Here is a 19,461-nt window from a genome sequence, read left to right on the forward strand (position 1 = left end):
ACCCTTATCACCCTCTGTTTTGGAGGAAACTGCCTTACAACCAACATTATGAAGATTGCATTAATACTCATGATCTTGGTCATTATAAAATTTATCAAACATAAATCCGTATTTGCCATTATTCATAGACCTTTCCTTGTCTATTATGAAAAAGCTATCCAACACTGGTGGTAAAGACTTTTATATTGATGAAATGAAAAGTCATTATTAATATGATTGTTAAATATAAGGTTTAAAATTTATATTGCCTTGTTTGGATAATATTAGAAAATGTATGTTATCGCATAAATGTTTGTGTACTTTCTAAGTAAAAGCAGTTAATATTTTTATGTTGACCCATTGAGAGAAATTGTATACTATTTGTACTATAAAAAGTCTATTCATGTATATCAGTCCAGTAAAAGTTCTGTTACAATCCAGTCATAGGTCAGTCTCAATTGCATCCATAGTTTCTCAGTCAACCTGTCAGTCATTTGGTTACAGTCTGTTTTCTAACTCTTTATTAACCAATATTGCATAACATTTTTTATTTAAAACACAATATTCTATAAAATTTTCATTGGCCAGTTGTTCCAACATATTTGTTGTTGCCACGGATACGCGAAACTACAATTTATCAGTGAACTATACCCTAACTATTTTTTCGAATAGACCTACACCAAAAGTTGCGTGAGAAACTGTGACTTACGATTTCGGTTCTGGCGAAGAAGAGTGTGACTTGATGTTTAATGGCAATGTTGACTCGGCATTACATCGTTATAAAAATTTATCATAACCCCTAGGGTGTGAAAAGTACAAAAGAAAAGGAAAAGGGAAAAGTCCGTAACTGGGCGTAAAGAGACAACCAGAAAAAACACATAGAGAACCATCAAACTAAAAAAATAAATAGCTGTTTAAGTCAGTGATGGTGTTTAATGTTCTCTGGAAGTCCCTATAACGAACAAACACTGACTCTTTTGAATTGGGGTCGTTAAATGGGATTTGTCACTACTGAAAATCTATGAATTTCGAGTCAGAAAAGACGAATAGGGACACAAATATATTCTCCTTATGTTGACGCAAGGGGAAGGTAAAATTAGCTCCTAACCAACACTCTGAGTTCAAGAAAAATCTTATCAAAGGGCTACATCGACTATAAATAAAGTATTAAGTATCAAAAGAAACGAAAAAAAAACTTTCAACAAAAAACTATTTGAATAATATGAGATCATACAACTCTGCATTTGCAATGGTGAGTTATAAGTCTCACTTAGACAAATCAACATCATTCAGTTAGTCTATATAATTTTAAGATCCGGGACTCCTCTTACCATCGGACTGGACCCTTAAAATCATTGAACCAAAGTATGCACAACTTTTATATACAGGGTGTCCTTAAAAAACGTTTCAGGACTTTGGGAAATGAATCCCCATACTAAAAGAAAGAAAAAAGTTTATGGGAAGGTATGTCCAAAAATCCATATTTACCCAGATATCCGCCATTTTGTTTTTTATACAAAAATATTTTTATCTGTGAAGTTTTTTATTCGATGATTATGAAACTTGGTAAACATGTTAACATACACAAGACCTATAATATAAAAAATAATAAAGTTGTTCCGATTGTAAATTTCAAAATGGCGGCCGTTTGAATTTTTCTAACTTAAATAACTCGAAAACGGCTAATTCTATGAAAAAATGTCAAGAATACGTTTTTTAGCATTTTTAATTTCCTATCAAACGATACCAAAATCAAAAATATCGGACAAAAGATAACTGAAATATAACGGTTTATTTATCATAAGTGATTTATTAGTTGGTAGTTGGTTTATTTATCAACAAGATAACTGAAATATAACGGTTTTTGTGTAAAAATAAGGCAAAGTTAGTTGGGAAACCCTTAATTTTTAAAATTAAGGTTTTCCCAACTAACTTTGCCTTATTTTTACCCTTAATTTTATTTTTATTTTTACCCTTTTTATTTTTACCCTTAATTTTTAAAATTAAGGTTTTCCCAACTAACTTTGCCTTATTTTTACACAAAAACCGTTATATTTCAGTTATCTTTTGTCCGATATTTTTTATTTTGGTATCGTTTGATAGGAAATTAAAAATGCTAAATAAAAGTATTCTTGACATTTTTTCATAGAATTAGCCGTTTTCGAGTTATTTAAGTTAGAAAAATTCAAACGGCCGCCATTTTGAAATTTACAATCGGAACAACTTTATTATTTTTTATATTATAGGTCTTGTGTATGGTAACATGTTTACCAAGTTTCATAATCATCGAATAAAAAACTTCACAGATAAAAATATTTTTGTATAAAAAACAAAATGGCGGATATCTGGGTAAATATGGATTTTCGGACATACCTTCCCATAAACTTCTTTCTTCCTTTTAATATGAGGATTCATTTCCCAAAGTCCTGAAACGTTTTTATGGACACCCTGTATACGACGTAAACACAGTTGTTACTCACAGAATGGGTCAAACATCCGTGAAATGCGACCAACTGCTGATGCGTGATTTAAGTGGCTATCTTTATTCCATACAACGAATGTAATGAAATATCGTAACTATTTGCGTCGTAAAAGGTTTAGGCCTACCTACATTATTTCTGCTCTCAGTTTTAACTGATAACTTCCAATGAATGCTAAACGATCTGCTTCAATTCCAGTTAACATGTTACAAAACAGTGTTTCCAGTATTGAGAATTGAAGAAAACTGTTGCCTTACTGATAGCCTGTGTTAAGTAATTTAAGTTTGGGTAAAACATATTTCAGTAATAATAAACGGTATCAGCATTCTGACACATACTTTCTCCCATAAGTTTGTCAACAACCTTTATCATGTGTAAGCGGTGAAAGTAAATATACGGAAATGTAATTTGTACGATTTTGTTCAGAATTTAAAGGACTACATACTAATTTTTTTCAAAATCGTTCGGGCCATTTTTGTGAAAATCTGATTTTTCCGTTATTTTATGGGGTTTTTATGGGGAAATAACATAATTTACCATAACTTTTGAACGGTAATTTTTACAGAAATAAAATTTGTACCATTTTGTTCAGAATTTAAAGGGCTACAACATACTAAATTTTTATCAAAATCGTTCGGGCCATTTTCGAGAAAATCAGATTTTTCAGGTTTTTTATGGGTTTTTATGGGAAAATCCCCATAAAAAATCAAAATTTCAAAAAAATGAAAAAAACGCCTGGAGATACCATGGATTAGAACCTACATACCAAATTTCATCGAAATCGGACCACAGGTGTAGTCCCTAGCTCTGTACACATCCAGACACACAGACACACACACACACACACACACACACACACACACACAGACATCACTTCGAAAACCACTTTTTTGGGTCCAGGGGGACCCAAAACGAATATATCCACTCAAAACTCAAACTCGAAAATTTTGACGAAAACAATACTTTCTCCATATACTATGGTATAGGGGGAGAAAGTAAAAATGATAAAAATGATTCTTTTAAATGTTAGAACCAAACAGTATATTTATTATCATAGGAAAAAATGTAAACATAACATTTTACAGCTGTTTTAGATAAATGTTAATAAGACAGGTTATTGGAATATATTACAGTCTTCCCCACACAACAGACAGACCACACAATTCACAAGTTTAATCTAACAACTGGCCGACGGGTCCTTGTAGACCTTTTTGGTTAGACTTGTGGAAGAGGATAAACTGGATGAGGTTCAACTTGTTGCTGACGAGTATGCTCATTTTCATCATCAAGGTGCACTTGTGGCGCATGCTCATTTTCGTCATCAAGGCGTACTTGTGGCGCCTGATTCGGCAGATTCCTGCACTGGATAATGAAGGACTCTTCTTCTACATTAGTCTTCTGTTGAGTCTTTACTTGCTGTGTGGGTTTTGGTTGCAGTTGTTCTACTTGTGTTTTATTACAATAAGGAACTTGGGATTTCCTCAGCTGCTCAATATGTCGTCTCACAACCACCCCATTGTCAAGCATCACTAAGTAATGTAAGCGGCCTAATGTTTTGTTAATCGTGCCGTAATTCCATTTAGCAGATTGGATTCCACTACTATAATCTCTAACTTGGACTCGTTCTCCGGGAAATAGTCTAAGAGGCTGGGGTAATTGTGGGCTGGTTAGAGTTTCGCTTTCTTTGTGCGGGGTCATCTTTAACAGGTCTAGTTTTGTGCGAAAACGTCTTTGCATAAATTTTTCTGCGGGTGATTTATTTTCATTCCCAAAAGGTGTTGCTCGATAGTAAAAGAGAGCTTCCTGGACTTTGGAATGTAATGTTCCTGGATCACAAATTACTGTTTTCAATTTGTTCTTGAATGTCTGTACGAAACATTAAGCCTGGCCGTTGGTAGTTGGATGGCCAGGTGCAATCGTCTTGTGTTGTATGCCATTTCGGAACAAGAATGCTTGAAAAGAATCAGAGGTGAAAATTGAAGCATTGTCACTTACAATTGTTACTGGAAGTCCATTCCGGCTGAAGATTTCCCGGAGATGCACAATTGTTGAATCTGTAGTAGGTGCCGACCTGCATATGGCCACCTCAGGCCATTTTGATATACTGTCTACCACAATCAAGAAATGATGTCCAAGGAAGGGGCCAGCATAATCAATGTGTATACGCTCCCAGTTGCTCTTCGGAGGTTCCCAGGGGTGAGCGGGAGCTTTCATTTGGTTGTTTTGTGCGTCTGCACATGTTCTGCAAGATTTTGCAACAGCTTCAATGTCCTTGTCAATCAATTTCCACCTTCGGGCTAGTGATTTCATACGAACAATGCCTTGATGTGTCCTGTGTAATTCATGAAGGATATACCGTTGCAGAGGTTTTGGAATGACAACTCTGTCCCCTCGAAAAATTACTCCTTCATGAAGGCTGTATTCAAGGGATTTGCAGGTTCCATTTTGTAAGGATTGTTTCAAAGAAACATCCTTGTCAGTTTCTTCTAGTACATTTTTATAAGTGACTATCTCACTTGAAATATTATTTAAGGTTAGGTTATAAATAGTGAAATTGTCATCAACAACTGTTTGTGGAGATGGTAGTGGAAATCTTGACAAATAATCAGCATTGGCATGGTCTGCTGAACGCCTAAAAATAATGTCAAAGTTGAAACCGTTCAAGAACATAGAATATCGAAGCAATCTGGAAGCTGTTATGACTGGCAATTTAGAATTTGAACTGAAAATGTGAGTCAGGGGTTTGTTGTCGGTCACAAGTGAAAACTTCCTACCATAAATATATGGATAGAATTTCAAAAAGGCCCAGTAGATAGCTGTTGCTTCTCTGTCAAGTTGAGAATAATTTTTCTCTGTATTTGTCAGTGTTCGAGATGCAAAAGATATTGGACGTTCTGTACCGTTAATTACATGTGATAAAACTGCTGAAATCCCTACAGGACTTGCATCAGTTGCCAAAACAAGTGGCAATGATGGGTTATAGCCAATTAGAACATCATCACTTGCAATCGCTGCCTTGATTTTATTTGCAGCTCTCTCACAATCTTCTGTCCACTGAAAACGTCCATTTTTCCTTTTGAGGAGTTGGTAAATTGGATGCATAGTGGTTGATACATTAGGAATAAACTTAGAATAGTATGAAACATAACCAATGAATGTTCTTACCTCTTCTAAATTTGTAGGATTAGGGGTATTAAGAATAGCTTTCACTTTCTCCGGGCTCTTTTGAATTCCTTGCTTGCTGATTTTGTGACCAAGATATGTTATTTCCTCTTCAAAAAATCGACTTTTGTCTTTGTTGACATGCAAATTGAACTTTTCTAGACGAGACAAACAAGCATGTAACCTTTTGTTACATTCTTCTACGGTGGAACTTGGCAAATTCACCTGGGGCCGGTTTAATGCCAAAAGATAACCTTTTCATTAAATAGGTTCCTCGATGAGTAGATATTGCCGGTAGCTTCTGGCTCTCTTTGTCCACAGGAATATGTAAGTGCGGTTTGTGGATGTCCAGCAGACAAAAATAATTACCACCCCTAATGTTACCAAGGATTTCATCTATGACTGGTATAGGATATCTTGTGTCTTCAAGCTGTGAATTAATGGTACACTTATAGTGAAAGCATAGCCTCACTTTCCCGTCTGGCTTTGGAACGACCACTAGAGGACTTCCCCATTGTGCGTTGTCCACTTGTTCAATAATGTTTTGATTTTCCAAACGATCTAATTCAGCTTCAACCTCATCTCGAAGTGCAAAAGGAACTATCCTTGGCTTTAGAAATATTGGACGAGCATTATCTTTAAGAGTTAAATTGCAGACATATGGGGCCTCGCCAATCTTTTCCTCGAATAGTTCTGAATATTTGTTAAGAACTTCCATTTTAAGCTTAGAACAATCTAAAGTGGTACATTTATGAATGGATAGTTCTGAATATAGGGGAATTTTCAGAATTCGCAACCAATCACGTCCTAATAATGGATTAATTAAGTTATCCACAACAAACAAGTTCAAGTCTGTAGATTTGTTGTTGTACCATACCTCAACTTTGACAACACCCAGAGGTTTAAAGATTTCACCTGTAACTGTTTTAAATTTAGTTGACGTTGGCTAAAGAGTTCTGTTGGGACAAACTTGTTGAAGGTCTTTGTAAGTAATTATTGTTACTGGACTTCCAGTGTCGATTTCAAACGTAAGCTTACCAGTTTCAATGTTTAGTGTTGTTGTAAATTTCTCTGTTGGTGAAGTAGTGGACGTAATACAGACAGGAACAATTCTTCCAATAGAAAACTTAAGATCCGTTTCATCTTCAGGACTGATGTATTCATCATGTTCTATGTATTCTTGAGATATTGCATTAACCTTGCGATAATTTGATTATGTCAAACTTGATATACAAACCTTAGAAACATGACCATGTTTATGGCATAGACTGCAAAATAAGGTGCCAACTCCCCGTTTGCATGATTTTGCCATGTGGTTACTCTCACCACAACGCACACATAGTCCTGAAATTCCAAGGCGCTCATAAAACTTCTTTTGATTATTTTGACTTTGTTTTGTTGATGTGTTATCACAATCATAGTTTTTTGTACGAAAAACTTTTGAAACTTTGTTTATTGAATCAGTTCCATGAAATGTTTTGCAACCCTTTTTTGATGCTTCAAAGGTCAGAGCCTGTTCATACGCACCTTCAAAAGTCAATTCTGGATGCTGAAGAATCTTTTCGCTGATTGTTTCATCTCGTAATCCTCGAATGAATTGTGCACGTAAAAACAAATCGACCACTGAAGATTCACAAGAAGGGCAGTTGAAATTGCATGTGAATGTAAGTCTTCTTAGTGCAGCTACAAACTCAGATATGGACTCTGTCGGACTTTGAACACGTGATAGAAAAGTATGTTGTTGCACAAAAACAATGGGTTTTGGACATAAATGTTTTTCAGCTATTTTAATCAATTCGTCGTAGCTTTTGTTTGATGGTAGGTCTGGAGATACAAGACTACCTAGTAGTTGATAATGTTTTGGTCCAATACAATTGATCAATATTCGTGCTTTGATTTGTTGTACTTCATCTTCGTTTCCTGTAATGTTTTTCAAATGAAAGTAATTTTCAAGTCGTTGTCTATATGAATTGAAATCTTCAAGATTTTCATCAAATGAATCAAAATTGAATGATGTGATTCCGTTCTGGGGTGTTGAAGGTTTTGGATTCTGTGCATGGGTTTGAGTGATTTCATTAAACTTGATCTTCAACAAGCTCCTCCCCCACACGGGACATCACTGCTGTAAGCTCCTCCCCCATTTTTTGTCCCAGCTCATTAGGACCTTTGGTCAATCTGTATGTTAGAAAAGACCCTCGAACCATTGGCCAATCTGTATGTGGCCGGCCGTCGTTGGCCACCTCTTGGTGCGGAGATTTGCCAACAGTGGAAGCGGGAGAAAGAGAGCGATTGTCAGGGTTGTCTACGCTTGGGGTTGACGACCAGGGTGTTGCAGGGAACATAGGAATGCAGTTGCGCTTCAGCGCTTGTCGCAGTGGGAGGGAATGTATGAGGTTATGTTAGGTTAGGTTGGGTTAGGTTAGGTTAGGTTGGGTTAGGTTAGGTTAGGTTAAGTTAGGTTATGTATTAGATTAGGTATTAGGCAGGTTAATCAGCATCCTGTCTGGTTTGTCCACCCCTAGCGGAAGCCACCCTCACGGTCACTTGTAATCTCTCTCTCGCTCGCCCCCAACCGATGGCAAAACTCCTCAGTATGAGGAATTCGCGGATGGGGACCCTATATACCTTATACCCGTTGGCAAAACTCCTACACTCATGGATTCATATGTTTTAATAGGTTAGATAACTCTTGTAGCTATAATTTGCGAAAAGCATATATTATTTGCCTCACCTGGATCATAAAAATAAACTTGACCGTAACTACTTCATCGTTAAATACATAAACACTAATTCCTTCACTTATGTTTGGTCTAATATTGCCACTAAAACTTAAATAGCAAATGAGTTTTTGTAACTTCTTATTTTTGACTTGAATGAAATGTCTGGATTGTGTTGGTGAATTCAGTCCAAAAGCATTGTATAAGTTTGTCCGAGATACGGGCAACATAACCTAGAAGTAAGCAATCCATTTGGGTTTTTTCTCAATTGAAGTAGACTGAGTAATACAAAAGTTTACAATAAAAACATAAGGTCTGCAAAGATTTGGTATAATCTTACTACTTGAACTTATCATAGTCAAGGCATTATTCTAGTTTCTACTAAATGTTTTGAAATTTCTCGATCTGTCAGTGTCAGAAGTAAACATTTCTTGCAAGCATTCATTTGATCTGTGATTAGGCAAGTTTAATTTACCACCGTGAAAATACTATGTGCATTGTATATTTTTTCACTTCCAAAGTAAGTTGCATAGCATAACTGTCAAATATTATTCATCACACCAAGTGAATTTTTATCTGGATGGGTATCTGTTAGACCAGGTCTCTCTTTTTCTACTCTCCTCGTACGCATAAGATATCTTATTATTAATTGTCTCCTCCTCCCGTTTTCAATATTTCTTCTTTGAACTTGAGGCATTTTCTGTCCTTTCAACAAAACTGATTAACTGTTTAAGGTCTTAACCTACTGAATATTACAAACAATAATATTTACTCCCAAAAAGCAAATGAGTTTCTTTTTATAAACAGCTGTTTTAGCGAATTTCCCATATAGGGTATAAGCTATTACCGTAGTACTCATGGTAAGACCTGGACCCGGGACCAATTTACTTTTTCGTTTTGAGGTCCCTAGAGGCCAAAAACACCATCCGTTCAAATTCATATATATATATTTATATATTTATATTTATATATATATATATCAGGGTGGTCGCGAATAAGCGTTAAACTTTTTTTTGGGTATAATAGAAGCATAAATGGAACTCGTAAACGTGGTTTAAAAAAATATATCTCATACACACCCCCAGAGATGACATGTTTTACGTTTTTTGAAAAAAATTGACATAAATGCAAAAATGTTGCATTTTTCGGGTTAATTTAAAACTTTCAGCAACAATTAACTGTGCTATCGCGTTCTCCACAAAATTTTGAATAAAAATACATGTATTTCAACTTGCCAAAATCTGCATAGCTACTTATTAAATTGAATAGAAATAAAAATTTGTGTTTTTCAAAAAAATTTAAAAAAATACGTAAACATAAAACTTTTTTCAAAAAAGGTTTTAACGAGCAGCGAACACTTTTAAAAACTGCTCCATGATCTAAGCTTTCAAACAATACCATAAAACGTAATATTTGATCCCGATAAATGTCCTCTATTCAATTTTGAATGGCGTAAAACACAGGTTACCCAAAACATTTTTACTACTGTCGCGTCGTAATAATGTTTTTTTAGATTAATTAAAATAGCACCATTTAAACGGATTTTGAAATCAATTTTTTGGCAATCTTTTTTCAAACTGGATGAATTAACTCAGCTATAAGGCTAATCTTATACCAATTCAAATAAGATATGTAACTATGATATGAAATTAAAAATTAATAATAATTCATTTTATAGTAGAGAAATTAGTTTTATTATTTACAGTACAGCCATGATATGAAACAAAAAAGACTTAGTCATTTTCTCTTATTTACACTACTGCATACTTCACTAAAACGACAAGGCTGTGCCCTACAACCTAAAAAAAACACGATACAGATATTTGATAAACTTCAACTTAATAAATAAAAGTAGCCTTAAAATATGTTAAAATGAAAATATTACAGTAGTTAGGGATTAAATTGAACACATGAGACAAATAATTTAGTTTCAGGTAATACAAATGTTCAACCTTTTGGATAGATTGTACAGACATTTCATTAAATTTTAATAAAAAACACAGTTATCCCTAAAATATGGTAAAATTAAAAGATTAAGTAATGGATTAAAATAAACAAAAAGAATGATTGGACTATGGGAACAGGGGTTTATGGGGGGTTTTATGGGTTAAAAATAGGTTTTTCCCATTTTTGACCCTAAAAACACAAAATTTCACAATTTCTTTCCAAACCATTTTGTAGAGCTCAAAAGAACAAATAATTTAGTATATTGAAGCGTTATTATGCGCCTAATGGTTGCGGAGAATATTCCAAAACATTTTAAATTTAAATTTCCATGTTATTTTTATGGAGAACAAGTCAACTGTTGTAGTTTGCTTGTTTATGAACGAGTTTTGTTCGAATTAGGAAAATACATTAATTTCTTACTAAACTATTAAGATTTTACAACAAAAACACTTTTTACCCCCCCCCCTGTTGCAGCAAACCTAAGTACTCGTTAAACTAATTATATTTAAGTAAATAGGGAATAAAATGGCTTGTGAATAAGTCTGCAGGTTTGCTGCGGCGGGGGTATTTTGTTTTTAAATTTGTTCTGTGTATTTCTTATGGGGACAATCCGACCTTTGAGAGGGTCTCACGCCCTTAAGGGACCCATATTGAGACGAATCTTTTGACACCTTAAACGTTGAAATTGGTCCACAAATAAGGGAGGAGTTGCGTTAACAAAAAACGGCTTCACATATTATATACTAGCAGAGAACCCGTCCTTCGTACGGGGTTGGCATCAAGTATAAAATGCTTATTGCAGTTATACTCAAGTTTTGCGTTTGCAATGGCGGAGGACACGGATTGATAAAATTTGCTTCTTTAAGTTTACGGTATACTATATAAGTATATAAGTATACGGTATTACACATCTACCGTAGCCATAATTTTCTACCACTTTTCTTAAACACTAGAGAAAAATAAATTATAAAAAAACCACAAAATATCTCAAATAATTCATAAAATTAAAAACATAAACATGCCTGTAAAGAATCCTACTTTGACAGTTCTCATTGCGTATCACAGTTTTAAGTTGTTGCTTAGTTCTGTTTTCCTAAAAGCAAAAAAAAAAATAATAGTGCTGCACCCTGTTGGTAATTCGTGCAACTTTTTAATGCTTTTGCATATCATAGAACCAACTTTTTAATTGAAACACAGCTGACTAAATGATTTAATTCCATACTAGGTGAACCCGTGCGAATTCGCACCTAATTAGGATATTATTATAGCAACGTCGTTAGAAGTTGCGTCGTTGTATCGACGTTGGTCTTGACCTCGATCGTTGGCTATATGCATTCTTCTTCTTGCAAAGTTCTTTTTGCTGTTCAGTAGTAGTAGTTTGCAGAACGGAGCAGAAAACTTGCGCGTATGGAATAATATAAACCAAATTTTGAGTCAAAATGTGCATGAGTACAGTGCTGCAAGAGCCATTAGCTTTGTTTAGCATTCTTTCTTGAACAGCGGTTTCGACGTCGTAGATATGAATTTGGACATATGTGGGATGCACCCCTACTGACAATTGTAAAGGTGCCAATTGGGTGATAAATTGTGCACCTTATACATGAAAGGCCCTTCACCGTTATATAATTAAATTTTAGCTCGAGTGCTAACCATTGCGAGCGCAGAGTTGTACGATCTAATGTTCTCTTTGTAGTTTCTGCTCAAATGATTTGCTCCATTAAGTAGCCTCTGGATATAATAGATTTCTTGGTATGGTGGTAGGTAGATTCACTTTTCCTTTATGGCAGCAGGATGAAAATCCTTCGCCTCGTCCTCTTTGTTCTACTTTAAAATGTAGCGCACCACATTTCTGACATTTTAATGTATTTGAAAGTGTAATTTTGTAAGTACACTTTGCCACTAACTGTTCCAGCTCCTCATCTGGGCTCCTTACGTTTTGCATTGCCTGTCGTATGTTGACTCGCCGTGTCCGACCGGCAATATTTCTTTGTTGTCGGTTCTTTGGCATGTTTAAACGAAAATATAATGTAAAACTTTTCTCCCGTCGTGTCCTATAGGTAACATTTCCTTGCCGGGTTTCTAATAATTTTTAAAAATACCCCCGCCGCAGCAAACCTGCAGACTAAGCGAATTTCCATATACACAGCTGGAATTCCACTAAATTGTTCCCTTAAAATTGTCAGATTTATTTCCTATTTAAACATCATTAATATTAATGAGTACTTAGGTTTGCTGCTACATGGAAGAAAATAGGGGGGTTTTATTGAAATATTAATAGCTCAGTATGAAGTAAACAAAATTTCAAAATTTCATTAATATATGTCCATACACAAGCAAGCTACAACACTGGTATTTATTCTCCATAAGAATAACATGGTAATTTTAAATTTACATTATTTTGCGATTTTTCCGTAACCGTTAGGCATGCACAATGCTTCAATATACTAAATTATTTGTTTTTTTGAGCTCTACAAAATGGTTTAGAAAGAAATTGCAAAATTTTATGTTTTCAAGTGAAAAATTAGAAAACCCCATTTTTACCCCATAAAACCCCCCATAAACCCCCCATAAACCCCTGTTCCCATAGTCCGATCATGCTGGTTCGCGAACTCGTTCGAATAAATGTAGGTTTACATGTTTATACCGAATTTCATCAAAATCGGATCATTTTTGCTCGAGTTATCGCGCTAACGGACACATATATAAATAAATATACATATATATATATATATATATATATATATATATATATATATATATGAATTTGAACGGATGGTGTTTTTGGCCTCTGGGGACCTCAAAACGAAAAACTAAATCGGTACCGGGTCCAGGTCTTACCATGAGACCCTACGGTAATAGCTTATTCCCTATATGGGAAATTCGCTAACATGCAAACTGTTTACATTTCAAAACCAAACAAAACAGCTGGGATTTAATGTTTGTAAAACTAATGTATTGACATCTGTTCCAGAATATAATGACATTCAAATCAATCACAATGTTATCCTTATGGAAGGAACTATGAGGGCAGCCCACACCTTTAAAAAGATATATTTCGAAAATCTAAAGCCAGTTTGCACATCTACACACCTAGACGAACATTTTGGTATATAGTATGTGGGGTTAAATCTTAAAACAAAAAAGCCTTATTGTTCACAAAGTTTCATGTCGCGTATTAAATATAGATTAGTACAGTGCAATTAGCTTAAAAAAAGTGCAAACCGGGACATCAAAAAAAAAAGGTTCAAACCAGCGCCAAATTGTTGAATACACTTCCCTCAATATGTAAAAAAAAGTTACACTGATTCGAGTGTCGGGTTTGGGGGGGAGGGGGTGAAAATGGGATGAAAATAGGACTTTTTTACTTTTTCGAAAATACCTCAAAAACGGTGCGTTTTTCTTCAAATACAATGAATTACAAAGATAATCTACATTGAATTTCGAACAAAATGATACCATACAATACCTATCTACTATGAACGGTTCAGGAAATATTGGGGGGTAAATGTGATTTTTTCTTAAAATTCTAAAACATTTGTTTTTTAAATAGAGAAAAACCATGGACACCCATAGAAAAAGTTTCTAATGAGTGTCAAATATTTCAATAGACCTCCCTTAATATGTAAAAAAAAGTGTTACACTGATTTGAGTCTCTGATTTTGGTAGGAGGGTTTTTCAAAAAGGGAGGCTCGTAAAGGGTGCGTTTTTTTATATAATGAATTACAAAAAATTGTTTATTGAATTTCAAACACAATCATACTATACAATACCTATCAACAATGAACGGTTGTAAAAATTGCAACTACATTCTAATAAAATAATAAAATACGATTAAAATATTCATTTCCTTGTACAAAAATGGCCACCATTTCCCAAAATGGCAGCTAACTTTAATATTGGATCCTTCTGTATTTCATGGTATGTTTAAGATATAAATTCGATTTTAACACTTTTTTGTTCTTTGCATTTTCTCTATAAACTTATAAGTTTATGAGCTACAGGATGCGGAATGTACACAGCAAGCCTTTTTTCCATAAGTCTAACACGTTGTAACTCCTAAACGAGTAGTTTTTAAGAGAAAATGTCAAAATTAAAAATATTTTTAAATGTCATTTAAATTCTAAAACATTTATAAACCACAGGGTGTTCCATAAGAGATAACAAAGTTGTCGGCCATATTGGAAAATGGCAAACATATTTTTAAAATTGGAAATCATCCCAAAAAACATCTAAAAAGTAAAGGGGAGTGCTCCATAAGAAGTCAACTCTATAACTCATAACAAAATACCCCCACCGCAGCAAACCTGCAGACTAAGCGAATTTCCATTTACCTGGCTGGATCTCTACTAAAATATTCCCTTAACATTTTGAGATTTATTTTCTATTTAAATAAAATTAATTTAATTTTAATGAGTACTTAGGTTTGCAGCTACAGGGAATGTAATAAGGTGTGTTTTTTTTTATTAAAATATTAATAGCTTAATATGGAATAAATAAAATGGCAAAATTTGATTAAAATATATCCATAAACAAGCAAACTACAACAGTTTATCTATTCTCCATAAGAATAACATAGGAATTTCAAATTTATATTTATTTTATTATCCCCGTAACCGTTAGGCGTAACCTGAAGGCAAGTGAGTGCAGAGAATGAGCTCCAACCTAAAGGTGGGTGAGCATAGCGAACGAACTTCAACCAGGACGTGATTGAGCCATGCGAACGAGATCATCTTGAAAATTAAGAAGTTAAACGGGGCAAAGCCTGAAGGCAAGTGAGCGCAGCGAACGAGCTCCAACCTAAAGGTGGGTGAGCGTAGCGAACGAACTTCAACCAGGACGTGATTGAGCCATGCGAACGAGATCATCTTGAAAATTAAGAAGTTAAATAATCAATGATAAAACACACTATGAATTCAAACGGTAGTAAGCTCACTGTGTACACGTATCAAGGTAGATTTGTTGTTTCAGGTAGGTAAGTCATTGGTTAAACTATTGCTATATATGTGTTAAAAAGGAAAATAAAAAGTGTTACTTAACAAAATTTACAAAATGAATTTACTTATGAATAAAATTCTCCACCCCGTTTTCACACCCTCCTACCTGCAACCGGCAGACAAATCAGTGTAACTTTTTTACACATGTTATAAGGCAGGTTTACCCAACGATTTGGCACCAATAATTACAAACTTGTTTTATGGGTGTCCGTGGGTTTCTTCCATTTAAAAAAGCCACTTTTTTATTGCATCAGAAAAAATCATATTTACCCCTCAATATCTCCTGAACCGATCATAGTAGATAGGTATTGTATGGTATAATTTTGTTCGAGATTTGATGTAGATTATTTTTGTAATTCATTGTATTTTAAGAAAAACGCACAGTTTTTGGGGTATTTGCGAAAAAGAAAAAAAGTCCTATATTCACCCCATTTTCTTTAAACCCTACTTCCCAAATCCGACACTCAAATCAGTGTAACTTTTTTACACATATTAAGGGAGGTCTATTGAACAATTTGGCACTCATTAGAAACTTTTTCTATGGGTGTCCATGGTTTTTCTCCATTTAAAAAACCAATTTTTTTAGAATTTTAAGAAAAAATCACATTTACCCCCCAATATCTCCTGAACCGTTCATAGTAGATAGGTATTGTATGGTATCATTTTGTTCAAAATTTAATGTAGATTATCTTTTTAATTCATTGTATTTTAAGAAAACGCGCAGTTTTTGAGGTATTTGCGAAAAAGAAAAAAAAGTCCTATATTCATCCCATTTTCTTTAAACCCTACTTCCCAAATCCGACACTCAAATCAGTGTAACTTTTTTACACATATTAAGGGAGGTCTATTGAACAATTTGGCACTCGTTAGAAACTTTTTCTATGGGTGTCCATTGTTTTTCTCCATTTAAAAAATTTTTTTTTTTAGAATTTTAAGAAAAACTCACATTTACTCCTCAATATCTCCTGAACCGTTCATAGTTGATAGGTATTGTATGGTATCACTTTGTTCGAAATTTAATGTAGATTATTTTTGTAATCCATTGTATTTTAAGAAAAACGCACCGTTTTGAGGTGTTTGTGAAAAAGTAAAAAAAGTCCTATTTTCACCCCCTCCCCCCTAAACCCGACACTCAAATCAGTGTAACTTTTTTTTACATATTGAGGGAAGTGTATTCAACAATGTGGCGCTAGGTTGAAACTTATTTTTTGGATGTCCCGGTTTAGGTCTAATTGCACCGTACTAATATATGAATACTCATAAGATTAACATGGGGAGCTCAAATTTTACCTTCTTGATATGGCGAATACGCTGGGCTACGTGGAACTACAATTTATCAGTGAACTATAACCTAACTATTTTTTTCGAGTACACAGGGAAGTTGCTTGAGAAACTGCGACTTACGATTTTGGTTCTGGCGAAGATGTATGTGACTTGATGTTTAATGGCAATGTTGACTCTGGTCATCATAGCGTTATGAAACTTTATCATTAACCCCAGGGTGTGAAAAGTACAAAAATAAAAAGAGAAGGTAACCGGGCTTAAAGAGACATACAGTAAAAAAAACGTAGAGAACCATCGAACTAAAAAGGTAAAGAGCAGCGATGGTGTTATATGTGCTCTGGAAGTCCCTACAAAAAAAAACACCAACTCTTTTGAATTGGGGTTGTTAAATTGGATTTATTACTACTGCAAATCTATGAATTTCAAGTCAGAACAGACTAATCATTTTAAGATCCGGGACTTCTTTTACCATCAGATTGGACCGTTAATACGCACTAACATTGAACAAAGTATGTCCAACTTTATATAAACTATACTACTTAAACACAGCTCTTATTCACAGTCACAGAATGGGTCAAAGATTCGTGTAATGCGACCAACTGCGTGATTTACATGTAATTGACTATCCTTTTTCCATACAACAAATGTAATGAAAAAACCACTAATATAGGAATGTTCTTGAACAAATTGTCTCCATAGCATAAGTAGCTTCTTATTAGGTTATCAGCATTGCGCAGTTCGTATACTATTTATTTTTCAAATGAAACTCGAATTAATATAAAACATTAATTTGGGTTTTCATAATTATTTGGGTCTGGACACTGATTGCGTAGTCATTGAACAGCTCGTTTTGGCCTTGAGTACGTCCTCTAATTTCGGAGTCAAGTTTTTCTCTGTAACGCTGGGGCAGGTATTGGTTCTCTAGATGGATGAGAAATTCACCCCATGTGTTCCAATAAATGATTTGTAGTTCCGGTACCAGAGAAGTGCCTTTCCTTGGGGAGAGCAGGAAATAATTCGTCTTCATCAATATTGTAAGCTTCCCTCATTGCGTTTACTCGTTCCTAAAAGAGAACTACGTCCTTATCCCCATCAAAGCAAAGGTTCCACTTTCGGACTGTATTGCATACATTTATGTTTTCCAAATATTTATGACCCACCGACTTGGAATCTTCCATGGTTAGTGATTTCCCCTCAGTGATCTTCTTAGATGGTCCTGGTGGCGGAGTGGCTAACGCAGGTCTGTATTCTCCTCTGGTGAAACTGCTTAACATACGACGATCAGCTCTCACTGTTCCTGAAGACTGAAGGCCAAATTTTTTTAACTCCTCGACTAATTCCGCCTTCTTGAGGATATATATCCAACCTGTCCTCGGGTTCCTCTTTTCTTCCTCGACTATACTTCCGTTGTCCGATTCACTGTCAGACGGCATTTTACTATTCTTCAAAAACGTGGTACTATTTACAATATTTACAGTTTTGGGTTTTCCTTACCCTTTTCAAAAATTCCACTAAAGTCTTCACTTTAGTCCCTGTCCGGGCGCCAAAATCTTTCCTCCAGAGCACTAGGCCTTATCAAGGGTGGTAAGGGTCGATAAGTGAAGGACTGGGTATCTACACTTCCATTTTATTCCATACTATCCTTATCCTAACACATATGTTTCTATGTACAATCGTGTATACATCTTGATCCTGAGTCCGTAGTCCTACTACCAGGCAGTGTCTCCGGGCTCGTATTCAGGGGTTGGGCAGAGGTTGGATCAAGTCTTGCTTGCGCCCTTACTGGCCCGGTGGTCTACGACACTCCTAAAAGATATCCCTTTGGGTCCGCGGTCTAGATCCTTGGCACCTTCACCCCGGAATCCTCGGTCGCCTAGCTGCTGCTGCTCTCCACTGGAGACGGTTCTGGCGTCACTTGCTCAGAAGTTAGCACTCTCTATGCAGTCTACTCGGTCTGCAGTCCGACGTAAACTCCGTCAACACTTAACGTATACGCTTTTAAGGTGGTGGGGGACTCCAAAGTCCTCCCCTCCACCTACGACTACGGACCCGTGGGCTCAACACGCCCATCCGACGGTGCCGGGGGCTCAACACGCCCGTCCAGTGGTACCCGTGGCTCAACACGCCCATCAGGTAACTCGTGGGCTCAACTAGCCCATCCGACGGTGCCGGGGGCTCAACGCGCCCGTCCAGCGGTACCCGCGGCTCAACACGCCCATCAGGTAACTCGCGGGCTCAACACGCCCATGCGTGGGTGCCGGGGGCTCAACACGCCCGTCAGTAACTCGAGGGCTCAACACGCCCATGCGAGGGTGCCACTCAACGCGCCCGTCCGACGGTGCCCGGGGCTCAGCACGCCCATCAGGCCCCACACTGGTGGCTCAGCACGCCCATCAGGCCCCACACCGGTGGCTCAGCACGCCCATCCGGCGGCCAAACACCCTGGTTATATACCCGCCGAATGGTACCCAAGTGATGGGGGGTGAGTACCTTACCTCCCCTATCGGAGTATTTTCCCCTCCTTAGGAGTCATTTTCGTGTCTCCGAGTACTTTTGTACCTTTAACCTCAAAATTATCTTGAGAGTCAAAAACACTTCTTTACAGTGGAAATAAATTGCTAAAAATTTATATTTTTTGGGTCAAAAATATAAAAAAACCAATTTTTACCACATAAAACCCACTGTAAAGGGTTCTCATAGTCCGATCATCCTGGTTCGCAGCCAAATTAATATAGATTTACACGTTCATACCAAATTTCATCAAAATCTGATAATTTTTTCTCGTGTTATCGTGCTAAGGGACACACACACACGTTCTATGTGTGTAACAGTTCTATGGATAGGGAACTGAAGAGTGTTTCTATGTCGAGTGTTATATATGGATGTTGGTGATTTTTT

The 19,461-nt window shown here is 35.9% G+C and overlaps 2 protein-coding genes across 2 annotated transcripts in view; one reads left to right on the forward strand and one right to left on the reverse strand.

The window, feature by feature from the left end:
• The window catches only part of LOC128983577 (cadherin-86C-like), a 297,541-nt gene that overhangs the window by 40,132 nt on the left and 237,948 nt on the right, over positions 1 to 19,461 (forward strand). The window lies entirely within an intron of this gene.
• Positions 4,338 to 17,996, reverse strand: LOC128997982 (uncharacterized protein K02A2.6-like). Its single transcript, XM_054423871.1, has 3 exons — positions 17,724 to 17,996; positions 5,816 to 6,051; positions 4,338 to 4,791 (listed from the first exon to the last, which is right to left on the reverse strand). Exons 1-3 carry the CDS (start codon positions 17,994 to 17,996, stop codon positions 4,338 to 4,340), a joined length of 963 nt encoding a protein of 320 aa, XP_054279846.1.

Source organism: Macrosteles quadrilineatus, unplaced genomic scaffold, assembly GCF_028750875.1.
Source record: "Macrosteles quadrilineatus isolate MER2022 unplaced genomic scaffold, UCM_ALF_1.0 Scaffold_1__1_contigs__length_201487025, whole genome shotgun sequence".
NCBI lineage: Eukaryota > Metazoa > Arthropoda > Insecta > Hemiptera > Cicadellidae > Macrosteles > Macrosteles quadrilineatus.